We start from the raw sequence: 20029 nt of genomic DNA, 5'->3' as shown, positions 1-20029 counted from the left end.
CAGCGACAGTGAAGATACAGCCAATATATTTTTCAATCAGGATGGTGTGTGCCTAGGAGGGGAACCTGCAGGTGGTGGTGTTCCCAAGTCCTTGGTGAGTTATGGCATTGAGGCATTGCTTAACCAGGAGCCGACAAGTCAGCGATCACAGGGAGGGGTGATAGGGTAACAGGACTTGTTGTGAATGAGGACACGGACAGCAGAGTTTTGGATCACCTCAGTTTATGGAGGGTAGAATGTGGGAGGCCAGCCAGGAGTGTGTTGGGATAGTCAAGTCTGGAGGTAGCAAAGGTATGGATGAGGGTCTCAGCAGCAGATGAGCTGAGGCAGGGGTATGTTATGGAGATGGATGTGGGTGACCTTAGTGAACTTTTGGTGACGTTCTTTCTCTTCACTTGGGTTTCTCAATTTAAAACTGATCGTTCATAGAAGAATAATGCTTTATTGTATTTCCATCTTTAGGAGGTTCAGGTATCTTGAGTCCATTCTGTCTCTGCCAGCCAGCTGTCATTATAAAAGTGTCAGGGACCCTTTCATACTTGGTGAAATTGAGATCTTGAAATTTGAACTTTGAACCCCAAAGGAGCCAGGAGCAGCGTGGGGACAGGGTCCGACTGTTTGTGGGGAATGAATCATGTCTGATAGGCGAGCAACACCAAAGGGATCCTAACGAACTGGGAGCACAGCTTCCAACTGGAATTTAGTATTATTTACTATTACAATTTATTATTTTAATTCTATATTTGGAAGTATTGATTGCTGGTGATAAAATCTGTCAATGGGCTGGATTTCCCCAGGGGTTTCAGGGTCCGGACATCAGGTCAGGTCCGGTGTCCTGAGCTCACAGATGTCACCAACAGATCCAGCTTGGCGACTTTACCAGATGTGTTCTCCTTTTTCTCCGTCTCCGAGCTCTCTGTCCAATTAAAGATGGCGGGTGGCTCCCGATGCTGCGTGACCTATCAGAGGTTTGGCAGCTCTGAAGCCTAAGCAGCCCAGCCGGGAGAGGTGGACACTGCTGAGGTACATAGGAGACCTCGGAGGTAAAGGTCATTGAAAACTCTGGATGGCTGAGGGTAAAATACCTCATCGGTCAGATGGGAAACCCCGCTGGCAGAGGCTGTTGGGGCATTCCTTCTCTGCCCTGGCCCCTTCTGTGGGGGATGGGGCTTTCGATAGCAGGGAGGCCGCCTCCCGGACGTGACAGAGGACTGTCCCACCACGGGCAAAATGTCGGCAGCCCCCACTTAATGGCCCCTCACTGGAACCTTAACTGTGCAAATCAATGGCACCTCCCCACACCCCCTCCTTCAGAGAGGGCAGGCAATCCCCACCCAGCCCGTCTCCTACCCCCTGCTGGGAAACCTCTCCGCTGGTGGGATAAAGTTGGGGAGCTCTCCCAACACGGCTCCACGTTATTCCACTGCCCCCTCCACCCCCACCCCCGCCACTTCCATTCCCACCACCCAGGGATGATAAAATTCTGGCCAATGGATTCCACTGCCAAGGGTGCTAAGTTAAAAGTACCACTAAAACTACTGTCCTCGTTGAGAGGAAAAATACAGAAATTGAACCGAATTACATGTGGATGAAGACGATGCTCCCTGAGTTTCCATTGGTCGGCTGGATTGCTAATCCACCTCATCATATGCTGGGGTACCTGCTATGTGTCTCCACCATTTCTTGTGCTTTTTAAACTGTTGAGATGTTCTGTTTCTTTATATTCAGACATTGCTGGCTGGGTTAAAACTTGTACTAACGCTGTCTCTCTTTTCTCTCCCTCGCCCAGCGCACATTTCAGTTGGCTACAGTTAGATCGCAGAGTGTTGGAACATGATTTCCCGAAAAAGTCAGGACCAGTTGTGTTGTACTTCTGTGTGAAGTAAGTTTTTACATTTGTTATTAATAACCAGGCTGTTTAGTGCGGAGTGACTTTGTATACACCTCTTTTTAGTTCATCCACTATCCACTACATGTTACCCTCATGTAACATCCACACTCGGTTCAGGGATGATGTGTTTGCATTCTTTGAACCCAATATTTTGTTTGGTTACATCAAGTCATGAAAACAAAAGATTTCTTTTCCCTCAAAAGGGAATTAGGTAAGTATTAGTAGGGAAAAAATTTGCAGGGCTGAATTAAAAGGGTGGGATTAACTGAGTTACTCTTGCAGAGAGTTGGCATTGGCTCAATTGACCAGTTGGCCTCTTTCTGTTCTGTAACTGTTCTGAGATTCTATGAGAAGAAAAATGACTTGGATATTGGTAGCTGGCACACATGGTGGCATGAGCTGTTCCATATTTTCAACTCAACAATGCACATCATCACAGGTACCCTTCGATCAACTCACCACCCACCCCTGGCTCCCAGTCCTGAGCAACATTGTCCACACACACACACACACACACTCACACACACACACACACACACACACACACACACACACACACCCCCCCCCCCACACACACACACCCCCGCACACACACACACACATCCCCGCACACACACACACACACCCCCCCGCACACACACACAGTCCCGCACACACACACACACACACCCCCCCCGCACACACACACACACACACACACACCCCCGCACACACACACACACACACCCCCGCACACACACACACCCCCGCACACACACACACACCCCCCCCGCACACACACACACACACACACACACGCCCGCGCACACACACACATACACACACCCCCGCACACACACACACACACACACACACACCCGCACACACACACACACACACACACACACACCCCCCCGCACACACACACACACACACACCCCACCCCGCACACACACACACACACACACCCTCCCCCACCCCCCGCACACACACCCTGTACACCAGAGAGAAATTGTAGCAGGCAAGCTTACCGGAGAAGCTCCACTCCATCCCAAGCCTGCCCCGATTCAATGACTCCCCCAACCCACCAGCAGTACACCTTCCCTCCCACCACCCCGTTTGGTTAAAGCCGCTACACTGAGGAGTAACAGCTAAGGACCTGTGGCAGGAGGACTGACAAGAAACATCCACCAGAAACCACTCTCTTATCGTAGACCCCACTGCTCGTCCACCTGGATTTGATCTCCCACGGCGACGGTGGGCCCTTTTAAAACCATTTCGGACCGGCCAAGGCCTCTGTGCAGCCATCATGGTCGCCAAGACCACCCAGGCTGCAGCAATGATGCAGTCCCAACAATGACTCACGTTGGCGAGGGCTGTCCACTGACCAAACTTGGAGGCGGGCTTAAAGAACTCCATCTAACCACCAACAAGGCTATTGCTTGGCTCTGTGACTAGACACACACTTAAATAAAACAAAGAAAACCATATTTTCTAACATTGTATAAGAGCATCGCAGAAAATATGCCTGGAAGTGACTGTAAATTAAGGGGGTTTATGATAATTTATGTGTCATATTGGCCACAAATTTATCTTAGCTTATTGTTAAGATTCTAAATTTTATACTTCCAAGCTCTTTAAACACTACAAAAAATCTGGATTTGCATCAACTTATAAGGCTCGTCAGTTCAAATAAAAACATTTGGATGCTGGAATGCGACCAAGTTATTTAACCAAGCCAGAAATCTGATTTTCTCTTGGACTGCTCTAGTTAATGCACTTGCTTAAATGACCATTGCCTGACGAGTTAACACGATCAGGTTAAAACTTCATGATGTGACCACATCCAGTACATTTAAGGGGCAACTCTTCCAGTTCTCACTTCTGACTGTGAGCCTCATCCACCGGGCACCTAAACTGGGAATCGCATGTGCGGTTCATTCATTTTGATGGATAGAAAATCAGGAGCAGAAAATACTGTAAGTACTCAGCCGGCCAGGCAGCATCTGCGGGGAGAGAAGGACAGTTAATGGGTCGGATTTTCGAAGTGGGATCGGGAGCCCCCACACCCAACTGAGTTTTGGGTCCCAACCCTGTGCCTGTGGCTCTCGCAACAGTGCTTTTAAATTCAAGTGGCCTCATTGGCCCAGAGGTGAGCTTAGTGCCCAATCAGAGGCTTTGAGCACCTCTGTGAAGGGTGGAGCTACTTGCTTGGCGTCAGTGACAAAGGCAGGTGGCAGCCGTGTTGGAGGTTGCCGCTGCCTTACTGTGCGGAACAGGCAGCTCCCTAGCGGGACAGCAGTGTCTGTGATGATGAAAGGGGCTCTGCGGGTTGGATTACATTCGAACACTGGAACTTGTGCAAGAAGGTCCTGGAAAGGTCAGTTTTCATTAAATGGAGTGTACGTTTCTGATGGCCCAGTAGCTGTGCATGTGCACCAGGTTGTTCGGGTTCACTGAAGTAAAAATTCAAAATTGCAATCATGAATGCACGTGTCCCTTAACCAGCTCCTTAAGGTATCCCTCCCTACCGGCCCTTTGAAAATTCAGATCTATCCCAGGGGCATCGCAATCCTGAGATGACCTCTGGGACTGCGATTTTTAAAACCTGGGTCCCTAGCCAGCCCATTGTTTCAGGTTAATGAACACTTGTCACAACCGGAAAGGTCATCCACCAGAAATGTTCACTGTTTCCCTCTCCATTGATGCTGCCAGATCTGTTGAGTATTTTCAGCAGTTTCTGTTTTTATTTCAGAGTTCCAGCATCCGCAGTATTTTTTTGGATGCCTGTTTTTCCACCATGTAGACTAGTGAGACTCGAATTTGGAACATTTCCTGTTGCCCAGAATTTCTGTTTTTGATTTATTTTTGTGACTCATGAAGAGAATGTTCCTGTTTTCCACTTTTATTATTATATTTTTAAAAAAGTAACCTTACGGCATTTTATGAAATTGGGATGTAGCTATCCTTTCAAAAAAAGATGATAATTAACTACAATGAATGTGCTTGAAGGAATGAGTCTCCACATTTGTAAGAGTTAATTTTCAGTGCCAGAGGGTTTGTTTGGCCATAATTAAGACTTATTAAGCCATTAGAAATGCACTTATACAGAAACAGACAAGCCCTAACATTTTCTGGTAAGTCTAGTTTATATCTGGAGCACTTAAAATCCTTTGCATTGTTCTCTCAATGAAATACCATTATAGTGAAGCTTCTGGAGAAGCAAGCCATACCTGACAGCAGCTTCCTGATTTCCATGTTTAACTGCGCATGTGCATTCGCCAGAATTTTCTGTCCAGTTTACACTTAGTAACTGTGAGCGCTGATTGCCTCACCATTATTTCTACTTCAAAAACCAGGCCATTATTCTTCGATTTGTAACATGAAAGAAAGATGTATCATTTTGAAATCACAGAAGCTTTTAAAAATGGGATGTAAACATCACTGGCAAGGCCAGCATTTGCTGCCCATCACTAATTGCCCTTGAACTGAGTGGCTTGCTCAACCATCTCAGAGGGGCAGTTAAGAGTCAACCACTTTACTGGTGGGTTTGGAGTCACATGTAGGCCAGACCAGGTAAGGACAGCAGATTTCCTTCCCTAAAGGGCATTAGTGAACCAGATAGGTTTTTACAACAATCAATGATAGTTTCCTTTGTAACTCAGGACTTATGTTCATGGTCACCATTACTGAGACCAGCTTTATATTCCAGAGTTTAATAACCAGCTGCTGTGGTGGGGTTTGAACCCATGTCCCCAGAACATTAGCCTGGACCTCGGGATTACTGGTCTAGTCATACTACCACTATGCTACCACCCCCTCAAAGCATTATATACAAGGAAAGGTCATTTCTCCAAGTGACTGTGTACATTATATGAATTAAAGAGGCAGGTGCAGGGACTAAACAAGGCTGTGACCTTGAACTGAAGCCCACACTGTAAAAGTACTCCATATTATCAACATTTCATTTATTATTCCCTCATTCAATCACCAAACAAACAGAAGTTCAGTGTGAGGACAAATGGAAACTGTCAGGAGGATAAATAGCCAATCACCTTAAACAGATTATTTCTGAAACATCTTTGACTGCATAGCCTATAATTTTTTTTTGCATGTAGCAAATTTCTTTCTGTTGCTGTTTGCAAGTTTCAATAGGTATCTTTTCAGGAATTCACCAAGGCTCCTTAGACAGCACCTTCCAAACCCATGACCACTACCATCTAGAAGGACAAGGGCAGCAGACACATGGAACACCACCACCTGGAAGTTCCCCTCCAAGTCACTCACCATCCTGACTTGGAAATATATTGCCGTTCCTTCACTGTCACTGGGTCAAAATCCTGGAACTCCCTCCCTAACAGCACTGTGGGTGTACCTATACCACACGGACTGCAGCGGTTCAGGAAGGCAGCTCACCACCACCTTCTCAAGGGCAACTAGGGATGGTCAATGCTGGCCCAGCCAGCAAAGCTGAAATCCCATGAATGAATTTTTTTAAAAAGTAAGACTAAGAAAGATTACTTTAAATACAGCTTCAGCGGAAATGAAACCACTTTTGATTGCCAGTGAATTGTGTGTGAGCTTTCCTTTTCACATTGATCCCGTAACTTTTAAATGATTCGGCCAGTCACCATGTCTCGTCCTCCCATTAAAATCTGCATTGGGTACGGTCACTTCAAGATTGCCGCTGTTGTCATCGGAGATGTTTTTTGTGATCACATCACCTTTGGATTCATTTCACCAGCATGAAATCAAAAACCAAAAAAAAAAACTCCTGCTCAAAATATTTTACTCGTTTGCAGATAAATATCTGTTCATTTCTCATTTTACTTGTGATCACAATCACTTTGAAAATGACGAGCCAAATGTCATCCAACACAAAAGCCTTTTTATATTTAAATTCGATGCGACGTGAGCGAAACGGAGATAGGAACTTCTATTATTATAATAATGAGCTTGAAATTAGATTGTAGGAACAAGGGGGAGGCAATTTAGCCCCTCGAGCCTGTTTTATCACTCAGTGCGATCATGGCTGACCTGCGATCTAACTCCAGGGGTGGAATTTAACCCAGGTGACCATGTCACCTGCTGGTTAGAGACCCCCCCCCCCCCCCCCACCCCATCGCCATGTTGCCTGCTTTGGGGAAGGCCTGACATATTAAGTGCCTCTCCGGCACATAAGCGTCCATGTTGGGCCTTCCCCAGGATCCAACGCTGGGGTGCAAATTGGAAACCCTCCCCCCCCCAACACCGTGAGCTGCCAGTCTCTGATTGGCTGGCATTGCCATCAGCGCCGCCCGTGGTGTCTGTCGGTATTGCAACTATTGGAGACCCTGGCCGGAATTTCCCAGCCCCTTAACGCCGGCGGGATCTTCCGGTCTCACCGATGCGAGTGGAGGTACCAATGGTTCACCGGCCCCCTGCTGAGGGGGAGGGCACCGCAATTGGTGCTGGAAAATTCCGGGCCCACAATCAGCGAGTGACGCAGACCACAGGTGAGTGAGGGCGGGATGGATGGGGGTTGTAGTGGGGGAGGCTGCTGGTTGGGGTGGGGGTGCGGTGGGACAGGGAGTCGGCTGCAAGAGCAGGGGGGTGGGGGGGCACGGCTCTCAGCAGCAACCACACCCCCTCCTCCACCACCCCCCACCCCCCCCAGCATCCCCTGCCCCATTCATGATGCCAGGCCCATCGGTCAGGCACTGAGTGCCTTTGAATGAGGGACGTCCCCAGGGATCCCACTCAGGCTTCCCATGTGGTGGCTGTCCCACCTGCTGCTGCTTGAATGCGCTGGGGAGATGAGGCCCTTAGGAGGGTGTCAGTTGTCCACTCTTCAGTTGGCATTGGAGCAGGAAGGCCACCCACGAGCCTTCTCTCCCCTGGCTTAATTGGGGTAGAGGTGGGAAGCAGGTAGAGTCCCCACCTGGCACCCTCTTGCCCAATTGAATGCCGCTCGCTTCCAATCTCACTTTGGAAATGGGCATTAAATTCCACCACTTTAACTCCTAAATCCTTTGCCCCATGATCCCTTCATATCTTCGCTTAAAAAATATCTATCCACCTCAGTTTTAAATTAACAATTGACCCAGCATCAATTGCCACTTGGCAAAGAGAGTTCCTTTGTGCATAATTTCTCTCCTGAAAGGTCCGGCTGTAATTTTTACACCAGGATCCCTAGTCCGAGACTCCCCAATTTGTGAAAACGGTTTCTCTCCATCCACCCCATCGGCTTCCCCTTAATAGCTTAGAAAACTTCAATCAAAGCACCTCCTGATCTTCTAAATTCCCGGGAATACAACTCTAGCTTGTTGGAGCTCTCCTCACGAATGTACTCGGAGTCCAAGGAGTGGACTTTCAGCTCTGGCCAGGACTGGAATCAGAGGCAAACAGGAGCCGCAAACAGCCCCACCGACCAACATGCTAATTCCCCGGCTCATCTTCATTTTTCATCTCCGGATCATTTTTACAGAGATGCAGACAGGGGCCCGACAGGGTTAACTGGCAGAGCCCCCCCCAACCCCCGGGTTCCCGCAGGTACTTGGAGCCGGTTTAGGTGCCTGGAGCCAGACACTCAACTGCAGACCGGTGGTGGTGGTGATGGTGGAGGCGGTCAGTGGGGGGGGGGGGGGGTTAATGCCCAATGCTACAGGCAGGCCTAGAAGTTCTCCCCACCACCCTGAGCACAGGAGCAGCCACAGGGCACCCTCTGAGAGGGCTTTCCCCCCACTGCGGTGGCCTGGCTGAAAGGTCCCTTTTCTAGTTTGGATTTTGAAAAGTTGGAGGGAGGAGGAAGCCCCCATTTTGGAGCGCTCACTCTCTCCATCATTTACCACCCGATGACAGCATACTGCTCCGAGTTGGCTTCGAGTTGGCCCTGCAGCTTTGAGAACCCACCCCACCATCCTTAATGGGAATGGCAAACCCGTCTCTTTCCATGTCAACTGAGGCCGCACCTCCAGGACAGGCACAGGCTCCTGGCGTTACCTGAGCTTGAAGGATGACCACAAGTGATTAAAACTTTCCACTTGTATTTCGAGCATCAGTAATTTAAAAAAAAACACAGTGAGTGACCGATTTCGGAGAGGGAACCCGGAAACAGTGCCGACCTCTGGTTCCCAACTGCCAACAGAAAGTCCTTTCTCAGCAGGAGCAGAAAGTCCAGCCCCAGGTGTCTCTTGAACCGGTTGTCGCTAAACCTTGTGAGTTGCTTTATATCAAAGAAACCACCCTTCATCTTCACATCAGGCATAGCCTGTTGTGATCAGAGTTAGTTCCCATTGCCATATTAATATCTGTGAAATGCAGTACATTTATATATTTGGTTGGTTATTACTGATCTCTGTACGTGTTTCCCACCCTCAAAATTTCAGCCCCTTTGATCGTGCTGAATATTTATTTGATGTTATTAATTTAGATCTCACTGCAGGTGGGGAAGAGAATCTCCTGAAAACATTGCTGGAGACCTCTCTTGGCTGTAACGCTTCAAAAAACATCTAGACCATATACACTAATTGACTCTGCCAGTTGACAAGACCCTTTTGCAGGTTCTGCCCTGTGCTAACATATCCTAAACTCTGATCGAGATGGTTAGCATCCATCAGTTGATGCTGTATTCAGTGGTTATTTATGAAGACTAAAAATAGCACATCTGACTTTTATTCGTTGTTTCTGAAATTAGCCAGGATCCACGATTTGTTTTCCTTCTGGAGTTTTAGTCCTGAATGTTATTACACTTGTTTCAAAGCTGAGGATTTAGACTAGTCTCCAAATATTTATAGCTGTTTACTCAATCTGCATCCTCGAGGGTTTAGAATGATGATAGCGATGTGGGTGCGACTGCAGTCAAAGACTTGTCGTTTGTAGATTTGAAAACAATACTTTCTCGTAGAAAGGACTTAAGTGTGACATTGCTTTTCAACAACAACAACAACCTGCATGCCTATAACACCTTTAATGTCATAAAATGTCCCAACGATACTTCGGAGGGATGTTATCAGCAAGATTTAGCACCAAGCCGCACGCGATGTTAGGGCAGGTCACCTAAAACTCAGTCAAGGTGGTAGGTTTTAAGGAACATCATAAAGGAGGGGAGAGGTGGAGAGATTTAGGGAGGGAATTCCAGAGCTTAGGGTCCCGGGAGATAAAGGCACGGCCGCCAGTGGTGAAGCGGTTAAAATCAGGGATGGTCAAGAGGTCAGAGTTGGAGGAATATGGAGATCGTGGAGGGTTGTAGGGCTAGAGGAGATTACAGAGGTGGGGCTTAAAGTTCATCTTGTACTTAACTTGTAGAAATGGGGCAGTGGGCACAATTCTTTGGGGCCCCTCTACTTCTTTATCTCACCTATACAGCCCTTGTAGAGCAGAGATGAGCAGAGACTAGACATCTGCCTGCGCAGTTTGAGAGACAAAGTAATGCCATGTTAGGCTCCCATTTTTATTATTTTTCCCTCCTCCCCCTCTCTCTCATCCTGTATATTTTGACACTCCCTTTAGGTCCAATGCATCCTATACAACTAGAGAAGCCTCGCAGGTGACATTCCGCTCAGCACTTTCTCTGACCCCTATCCAGTGGAGATCAGACAAAATTTGGGAACTGACCATATAAGATACTCTTCAGTATAAAATCCAACTAAATCAGAGCATCTAATCTTCTCAGGATCTGCCTTTTGATTTATTTGGATTTTATAATTAACTGTTCTGAACTAATCATTAAATAAAAGGAACATTAGAAAACAACAGCTTTTTTAGAGCATTTGGAAATCAAGAGAATAATAACGTTAATAATGGTATTCACACCAATATTAGGTTTTATACAATTGCAGTTCTATAGCATCTTTCGTAACCACAGAATGTCTCAAAGCACTTTGCTGTCAATGGAGTACTTTGGAGTACTTTGTGAAGTTTACTCACTGTTGTGATATAGGAGATATGGAAGAGGTGGTGGCAAAGTGGTATGTTCACTGGACTGGTATTTCAGAGACCCAGGGTAATGCTCTGAGGACCTGGGTTCAAGTCCCACCATTTCAGATGGTGAAATTTGAATTCAATTGTTGTAAATTCTCATCTGGTTCACAAATGTCCTTTAGGGGAGGAAATCTGCTGGTCTGGCCTATACATAATTCCAGCTCCACAATAATATGGTTGACTCCTGGATGATGGTCAATCAGCAATGCTCACATCTCAATTTTCACATAGCAGTCTAACAAATGACCAGATAATCTGTTTTGTGATGATTGAGGGATAAATATTGGCTAGGACACCGGACAGAACTTGTGCCCTTTTGTACATAATTGTACATAAATAAAATGGTGCATTTTATAGCATAGTTATGTTTCAAACTGCATTATAGTTTGCGTAGTGTAACTGGAGTGATTTACCCTGAACAAATAAGTGTGTTGGACAACAATGTAGAGGCTTAAATCTGCCAAACTGTAATGTCCTAGCTATATAAAATCTCACAATGCTGCCTCCATCCAATGAGCCCCCAACGGCCTTAAAATACGAGTCACATCAAATCTCCTCCCAGTGGGATTATGAAGGATTATGTATTCCAATTAACTGCAGATCTTTAAGCAAGATGATCTGCAGAATTTTGATCCCTGCTATAAAAAATAACCTTTTAAAGTAGTTTTATTTGTCAGACCTGAATTGCATTTGTTGATACCTGTCTCATTGTATTTCTTACAATTGTTAATGCAATAAATGAATGACTGGCAGTCACTCTAATCAACCCAGTTATATAAGATCATTGTTGAATTGAATCTGAATGATGGAGACTCCTCTTGGTCAGCAGATTTTTTTTCAATATGGGATGCCTTCAAGTTAAGGCTGCATGATTTCTTTGATTTAATCTAACTAAATTCCACAACTATATTTTGTACTAAAATGCTTAAATTGCACTTCCCTAAAATGCTGTGTTATAAAAGGACAAACTTACCTTTCTATAGCAGCTTTCATGACCGCAGGATGTCCCAAAGCGCTACATAGCCAATGGAGTACTTTGTGAATAGTATTCACTGTTGTAATGTAGGAAACACAGCAGCCAATTTGTGCACAGCAAGCTCCCACAGACAGCAATGTGATAATGATTGTATAATCTGTTTTTTATGATGTTGATTGAGGGATATATATTGGCCAGGACAGCAGTATAACTCCCCAGCTCTTCTTCAAAATAGTGTTATGGGATCTTTGACATTCACCTGAGAGAACAAATGGGCCTCAGTTTAACCTCTCATCTGAAAGACGGCAGCTCTGACAATGCAGGACTCCCTCAGTGGCGTGTCCACTTAAATTTGTGTTTCGCAAGTCTCTGAAGTGGGACAGCATTCTGTCTCCAAGGCTACCCACTGAGTCACAACTGACAGTTCATTGAAATTAATACTGAAAAAGCTTTGGTAAGCAGCAAAATACAAATAACAAATAAATGCACAAACCAGCGATGCGCATCAAAAGCAGATTCACTTTATGGTTTAACATTCTTGGTCTAATGACCTAGATTGTCACAAGGGGCAGAAGAAATCGAGCGTTGTCTCACTCAAGTCAGTAGTTTTCCCTGCAGAAGGACAGCTTTGTTTAGCATTTTGTTCAATCCTTCATGGCCACGAACTATTGCTTTCTGAGGCTGCTCAGTGAGATTCTGGTGCTGTCTGTTTAAAAGGCGAACCTAGGATTTTACCAGAGTGACCAGGCTACCAAGGAACTTGCTGGCCTGCAGATAGATATCCGTATTAAAACAGGCATGTAGCCAATGATTGCGCTAACTTCAAAGAAGCCTATGCTAATGATTAAAGCACCATTGCTTCGATACTGTGGATGTGGTTGGAATGAAAATCGCTTCAGCCCTTGATGTAATTGAGATGGACAGTGCTGTTTCCTCCCCTTCTGCACTACGTTCTGTGTAGAGATGATAAATTGCTTGTTCGCGTGTGTAAATGCCAGTGCTTCGTCATTTGATGAGCAGTATACACACAATCAGAATACACGGCTCTGAACTGAATTGTTTTAATCTAAATGAGTCTCAGGACATCACATTTTTTTGTGCATTTTGGTTTCATGCTTGGTGTTGTTTGACCTCACAGAGGCGGTTCACATTTTGGTTGTGTCCACCCACACTGGGTTCCACTACGTATGAATTGATTTTGCCTCTTTTTTTCTCACCACCTTGCTGGGGTTTGTTTCTCTGGGCACTAGGTCTCCTGGTATCTTGTTCGAGTGGCCATTCTTTGCGTGTGAGCCTTGTTGCAGAGTGTTGACAACTGAATATAATGTTGTCCCCATGCGCACCACCGATTCCAGGAATTTCCCTATTGCATTCTGTGGTGTGTTGTGTTACCCTCCCTAACCCAAGGGAATTGTAGTGCCCCTGCTGTCACCATGGCAACTGCTTTCCTTTGTAAATGTTATCAGCGTTTGAACACTGCTGTGTAAACATAGAAAGTCGGAGCAGGCCCCTTGAGCCTGCCCTGCCATTCAACATGATCATGGCTGACCCCCTATCTCAACGCCATACTCCCGCTCTCTCCCTGTACCTGTTGACACCTTTAGAATCCAGAAATCCATCCATTTCCTTCTTAAATATATCCAGTGACTTGGCCTCCACAGCCTCCTGTGGTAGGGAATTCCACAGGTTCACCACCCTCTGAGTGAAGAAGTTTCTCCTCAACTCAGTCCTAAATGATATACCCCGTATGAAGGTTCAGAGTGGGTCTGTTCTCCCTGGGGAGGTGCAGCCATGCCTTAGAGTCTTTACAGAAAGTGATCACTTGGCCCATCAAGTCCATACTGCCTCTCTGTTTCCTTCTGGTTAAGGGAGACTTGGAAACCTAAGCATTGTCTGAAATCAATATCTTAATTATAGGATCTGAGCATACATTTCTAACCAGCAGCTATTGGGTATGGTCACAGATTGAGGAGTTGTCAATTATAAAATGTATTCTTATGATTGGAAAACTTGGAAGTAACAATTAAAGATCAATGGATAATGTTTCTGTCGACATTTATGTTGGTCTTTGCAACTGAAAATAGGAACAGCTTCTTTCTGGGGCAAATACATTACACAACTGACACTTCCGGCTGAGGATTCAATATGACATGTCAGATCCTTTTTTTAATTCTTTCACAAGGTGAATGCATTGCCGGCTGGGCCCAGCATTTATTGCCCATCCCTAATTGCCCTTGAGAAGGTGGTGGTGAGCTGCCCTCTTGAACCGCTGCAGTCCATGTGGTGTAGGTACACCCACAGTGCTGTTAGGGAGGGAGTTCCAGGATTTTGACCCAGCGACAGTGAAGGAACGGCCGATATATTTCCAAGTCATGATGGTGAATGGCTTGGAGAAGAATTGACAGGAGATGGAGCTCCCATGCATCTGCTGCCCTGTCCTTCTCAGTGGTAGAAGTCGCGGGTTTGGAAGGTGCTGTCGCAGGAGTGACCTAGGAAGCTGGCTATTATAATAGGGCTTCTCTTCCACTCCACAATGGTCCAGTTTTGACTATCACTTTGATACAAAGTTCAAGTTGTCTTAGGTTTTACTGAGATTCCTTTTACATTCCCATCATTATAAACTGGACAATGGAATTTGGCATAAAAACAGAAAATGCTGGAAAAACGTGTAATACCAGGTAATCTATGCAGACAAATGGTTTCACATTGAGTACAAGTTTAAAGTTGATTCACTGATTTATCACTGAGAATAAGAATCTGGGATTTTACCAAGATCCTCTCTTTAAGAGAGGTTTCACTGTAAAATGGAAAAACCAAGGGAATAAAATGGGACAACAGAAGGAAGGGGAACTGCCATTATCTACATTCCTTCCACTCACCATCCCCAGTATCAGCCCGAATATTTGCAAGGTAAAGCCTTGTCCAAGACATTTCAGCTAAAAGCAAAATCCTGCGGCTGCTGGAAATCTGAAACAAAAACAAAAAATTGCTGGAAAAACTCAGCAGGTCTGACAGCATGTGCGGAGAGGAAGACAGAGTTAACGTTTCGAGTACGTATGACCGTTCTTCTGTGAAGCCGGTTATTATAATAGAGCTTCTCTCCCACTCCAAGATGCTCCAGTTTTGACTGGGGATGGTGAGTGGAAGGAATGTAGATAATGGCAGCTCCCCTTCCTTCTATTGTCCCATTTTATTCCCTTGGTTTTTCCATTTTACAGTGAAACCTCTCTTAAAAAGAGCATCTTGGTAAAATCCCAGCGATAACTCAGTGAATCAGCTTTAAACTTGCCTGGCAAAAACAATTGTCTGCATAGATTACCTGAAATTAAACCTCAAGATGGTCATTACAGATAAAGCAGGTCAGAAAGCTGGCAAGCAAGGAACTTGCAATTAAGTGAATAGATACCAGCACGATTTATATCTTGTTTCACTTTTTGTTGGGCAAAGTTTTCCCCCCCTGTTGGGGGGACGTGCGGGTGTGGGTAGGTGGCCTTCCGATTGGCGCCCCAGTTGGGGGGGGGGGGGGGGGGGGCATTTTTCGGTGAGTGGGCCAATTAAGGCCCGCCCAGTGTGACATCCGCACGGGAGCGCTGTGTGCTCCCTGGGGTGGGTGGGGAGGGCTGTGGGGAAGGGGGGAACGGCAAATGTTGGAAATGCGCTCCGATCTCCCTGAGACTAAAGTGCTGCCTCAGGGAGATCAGTCCCCAAAAAGTCAAAAAAAATTAATCTTTGGAAAATTTCATTAACCACCCCGTGTCCCCATATGTGACAATGTCGCATGAGATGGGACGTGGACATAACTTTAAGTAAAAGTCAATCTTAATTTTTCAAATTCAGTCCAGAAGCCTCGTCCCGCCCGTGGATGAGGTTTTGATGCTTTTTCAAGAGCCGCCAAAGCTCCCGACCTGCCTGTCAGCCTTAAGGTTGGACGGGCAGGTCCACTCATTACTTTAACTGTATTTCGAATGGCCTCAGTGGCCCGCTGACAGGTCGGTGGGTGCACAACTGACTCGGCTGCGCCCCCGCCTACCTGAAAATGCAGGATGATGTCGGGAGTTCCGCCTGATGTCATTACCCGGCAGCGAGCGAGCCCCCCCCCCCCCAACCCCGGACGCCGATGCGTAAACTCTTGCCATTGCTTTTTTTTTCTGGCATCTTATCTTCGCTTCGTTTGCTCTAGATGCCACATGCCATTCTCATGCCAGGTCCATGTTTGAGCCCAGTAGTGAAAGGAACATGCCCTAACGCATTTTGAGGCAAGCTCCTGGAACTCCCTTCCTAACAGCACCTATGCCACACGGACTGCAGCGGTTCAAGAAAGCAGCTCCCCACCACCTTCGTAAGCGCAACTAGGGATGGGTAATCAATGCTGGCCCAGCCGGCGAAGCCACGATTGAGTGAGGGACTGGCTGGTCAGTTGGATTGAGTGAGGGACTGGCTGGTCAGTTGGATTGAGTGAGGGACTGCCTGGTCAGTTGGATTGAGGGAGGGACTGGCTGGTCAGTTGGATTGAGTGAGGGGCTGGCTGGTCAGTTGGATTGAGTGAGGGTCTGGCTGGTCAGTTGGATTGAGTGAGGGACTGGCTGGTCAGTTGGATTGAGGGAGGGACTGGCTGGTCAGTTGGATTGAGGGAGGGACTGGCTGGTCAGTTGGATTGAGTGAGGGGCTGGCTGGTCAGTTAGATTGAGGGAGGGACTGGCTGGTCAGTTGGATTGAGTGAGGGACTGGCTGGTCAGTTGGATTGAGTGAGGGACTGGCTGGTCAGTTGGATTGAGGGAGGGACTGGCTGGTCAGTTGGATTGAGGGAGGGACTGGCTGGTCAGTTGGATTGAGGGAGGGACTGGCTGGTCAGTTGGATTGAGTGAGGGACTGCCTGGTCAGTTGGATTGAGTGAGGGGCTGGCTGGTCAGTTGGATTGAGTGAGGGACTGGCTGGTCAGTTGGATTGAGTGAGGGACTGGCTGGTCAGTTGGATTGAGTGAGGGACTGGCTGGTCAGTTGGATTGAGGGACTGGCTGGTCAGTTGGATTGAGTGAGGGACTGGCTGGTCAGTTGGATTGAGGGAGGGACTGGCTGGTCAGTTGGATTGAGTGAGGGACTGGCTGGTCAGTTGGATTGAGTGAGGGGCTGGCTGGTCAGTTGGATTGAGTGAGGGGCTGGCTGGTCAGTTGGATTGAGGGAGGGACTGGCTGGTCAGTTAGATTGAGGGAGGGACTGGCTGGTCAGTTGGATTGAGTGAGGGACTGGCTGGTCAGTTGGATTGAGTGAGGGGCTGGCTGGTCAGTTGGATTGAGGGAGGGACTGGCTGGTCAGTTAGATTGAGGGAGGGACTGGCTGGTCAGTTGGATTGAGTGAGGGATTGGCTGGTCAGTTGGATTGAGTGATGGACTGGCTGGTCAGTTGGATTGAGTGAGGGACTGGCTGGTCAGTTGGATTGAGTGAGGGATTGGCTGGTCAGTTGGATTGAGTGATGGACTGGCTGGTCAGTTGGATTGAGTGAGGGACTGGCTGGTCAGTTGGATTGAGTGAGGGATTGGCTGGTCAGTTAGATTGAGTGAGGGGCTGGCTGGTCAGTTGGATTGAGTGAGGGGCTGGCTGGTCAGTTGGATTGAGTGAGGGGCTGGCTGGTCAGTTGGATTGAGTGAGGGACTGGCTGGTCAGTTGGATTGAGGGAGGGACTGGCTGGTCAGTTGGATTGAGTGAGAGGCTGGCTGGTCAGTTGGATTGAGTGATGGACTGGCTGGTCAGTTGGATTGAGTGAGGGACTGGCTGGTCAGTTGGATTGAGTGAGGGGCTGGCTGGTCAGTTGGATTGAGGGAGGGACTGGCTGGTCAGTTGGATTGAGGGAGGGACTGGCTGGTCAGTTAGATTGAGGGAGGGACTGGCTGGTCAGTTGGATTGAGTGAGGGGCTGGCTGGTCAGTTGGATTGAGTGAGGGACTGGCTGGTCAGTTGGATTGAGTGAGGGACTGGCTGGTCAGTTGGATTGAGTGAGGGGCTGGCTGGTCAGTTGGATTGAGTGAGGGACTGGCTGGTCAGATGGATTGAGTGAGGAACTGGCTGGTCAGTTAGATTGAGTGAGGGATTGGCTGGTCAGTTGGATTGAGTGAGGGACTGGCTGGTCAGTTGGATTGAGTGAGGGATTGGCTGGTCAGTTGGATTGAGTGATGGACTGGCTGGTCAGTTGGATTGAGTGAGGGACTAGCTGGTCAGTTGGATTGAGGGAGGGGCTGGCTGGTCAGTTGGATTGAGGGACTGGCTGGTCAGTTGGATTGAGTGAGGGGCTGGCTGGTCAGTTGGATTGAGGGAGGGACTGGCTGGTCAGTTGGATTGAGTGAGGGACTGGCTGGTCAGTTGGATTGAGTGAGGGACTGGCTGGTCAGTTGGATTGAGTGAAGGACTGGCTGGTCAGTTGGATTGAGTGAGGGACTGGCTGGTCAGTTGGATTGAGGGAGGGACTGGCTGGTCAGTTGGATTGAGTGAGGGACTGGCTGGTCAGTTGGATTGAGTGAGGGACTGGCTGGTCAGTTGGATTGAGGGAGGGACTGGCTGGTCAGTTGGATTGAGTGAGGGGCTGGCTGGTCAGTTGGATTGAGTGAGGGACTGGCTGGTCAGTTGGATTGAGGGACTGGCTGGTCAGTTGGATTGAGTGAGGGGCTGGCTGGTCAGTTGGATTGAGGGAGGGACTGGCTGGTCAGTTGGATTGAGGGAGGGACTGGCTGGTCAGTTTGATTGAGTGAGGGACTGGCTGGTCAGTTGGATTGAGGGAGGGACTGGCTGGTCAGTTGGATTGAGGGACTGGCTGGTCAGTTGGATTGAGTGAGGGGCTGGCTGGTCAGTTGGATTGAGGGAGGGACTGGCTGGTCAGTTGGATTGAGTGAGGGGCTGGCTGGTCAGTTGGATTGAGTGAGGGACTGGCTGGTCAGTTGGATTGAGTGAGGGGCTGGCTGGTCAGTTGGATTGAGTGAGGGGCTGGCTGGTCAGTTGGATTGAGGGAGGGACTGGCTGGTCAGTTGGATTGAGTGAGGGACTGGCTGGTCAGTTAGATTGAGTGAGGGACTGGCTGGTCAGTTGGATTGAGTGAGGGACTGGCTGGTCAGTTGGATTGAGTGAGGGATTGGCTGGTCAGTTGGATTGAGTGAGGGACTGGCTGGTCAGTTGGATTGAGTGAGGGATTGGCTGGTCAGTTGGATTGAGTGATGGACTGGCTGGTCAGTTGGATTGAGTGAGGGACTAGCTGGTCAGTTGGATTGAGGGAGGGGCTGGCTGGTCAGTTGGATTGAGGGACTGGCTGGTCAGTTGGATTGAGTGAGGGGCTGGCTGGTCAGTTGGATTGAGTGAAGGACTGGCTGGTCAGTTGGATTGAGTGAGGGACTGGCTGGTCAGTTGGATTGAGTGAGGGACTGGCTGGTCAGTTGGATTGAGTGAAGGACTGGCTGGTCAGTTGGATTGAGTGAGGGACTGGCTGGTCAGTTGGATTGAGGGAGGGACTGGCTGGTCAGTTGGATTGAGTGAGGGACTGGCTGGTCAGTTGGATTGACTGAGGGACTGGCTGGTCAGTTGGATTGAGGGAGGGACTGGCTGGTCAGTTGGATTGAGTGAGGGACTGGCTGGTCAGTTGGATTGAGTGAGGGGCTGGCTGGTCAGTTGGATTGAGTGAGGGACTGGCTGGTCAGTTGGATTGAGTGAGGGGCTGGCTGGTCAGTTAGATTGAGTGAGGGGCTGGCTGGTCAGTTGGATTGAGTGAGGGGCTGGCTGGTCAGTTAGATTGAGTGAGGGGCTGGCTGGTCAGTTGGATTGAGTGAGGGACTGGCTGGTCAGTTGGATTGAGTGAAGGATTGGCTGGTCAGTTGGATTGAGTGAAGGGCTGGCTGGTCAGTTGGATTGAGTGAGGGGCTGGCTGGTCAGTTGGATTGAGTGAGGGACTGGCTGGTCAGTTGGATTGAGTGAGGGACTGGCTGGTCAGTTGGATTGAGTGAGGGACTGGCTGGTCAGTTGGATTGAGGGAGGGACTGGCTGGTCAGTTGGATTGAGTGAGGGACTGGCTGGTCAGTTGGATTGAGTGAGGGACTGGCTGGTCAGTTGGATTGAGTGAGGGGCTGGCTGGTCAGTTGGATTGAGTGAGGGACTGGCTGGTCAGTTGGATTGAGTGAGGGACTGGCTGGTCAGTTGGATTGAGGGAGGGACTGCCTGGTCAGTTGGATTGAGTGAGGGCTGGCTGGTC

At 48.1% G+C, this 20029-nt stretch overlaps 1 protein-coding gene across 2 annotated transcripts in view; it reads left to right on the top strand.

Annotated features, from left to right (window-relative positions):
* The window catches only part of frmd4a (FERM domain containing 4A), a 559644-nt gene that overhangs the window by 303173 nt on the left and 236442 nt on the right, over window positions 1-20029 (top strand). For both annotated transcript variants that reach the window (XM_041203005.1, XM_041203004.1), the window contains exon 4: window positions 1790-1882. In XM_041203005.1, coding sequence (XP_041058939.1) covers window positions 1790-1882 — 93 coding nt within the window. The remainder of the gene's footprint in view (window positions 1-1789; window positions 1883-20029) is intronic.

The sequence above is a fragment of the Carcharodon carcharias genome, chromosome 13 (assembly GCF_017639515.1).
Source record: "Carcharodon carcharias isolate sCarCar2 chromosome 13, sCarCar2.pri, whole genome shotgun sequence".
Classification (NCBI taxonomy): Eukaryota; Metazoa; Chordata; class Chondrichthyes; order Lamniformes; family Lamnidae; genus Carcharodon; species Carcharodon carcharias.
The sequence above is the reverse complement of the archived record's forward strand: the minus strand, read 5'-3'. Positions and strand labels throughout refer to the sequence as shown.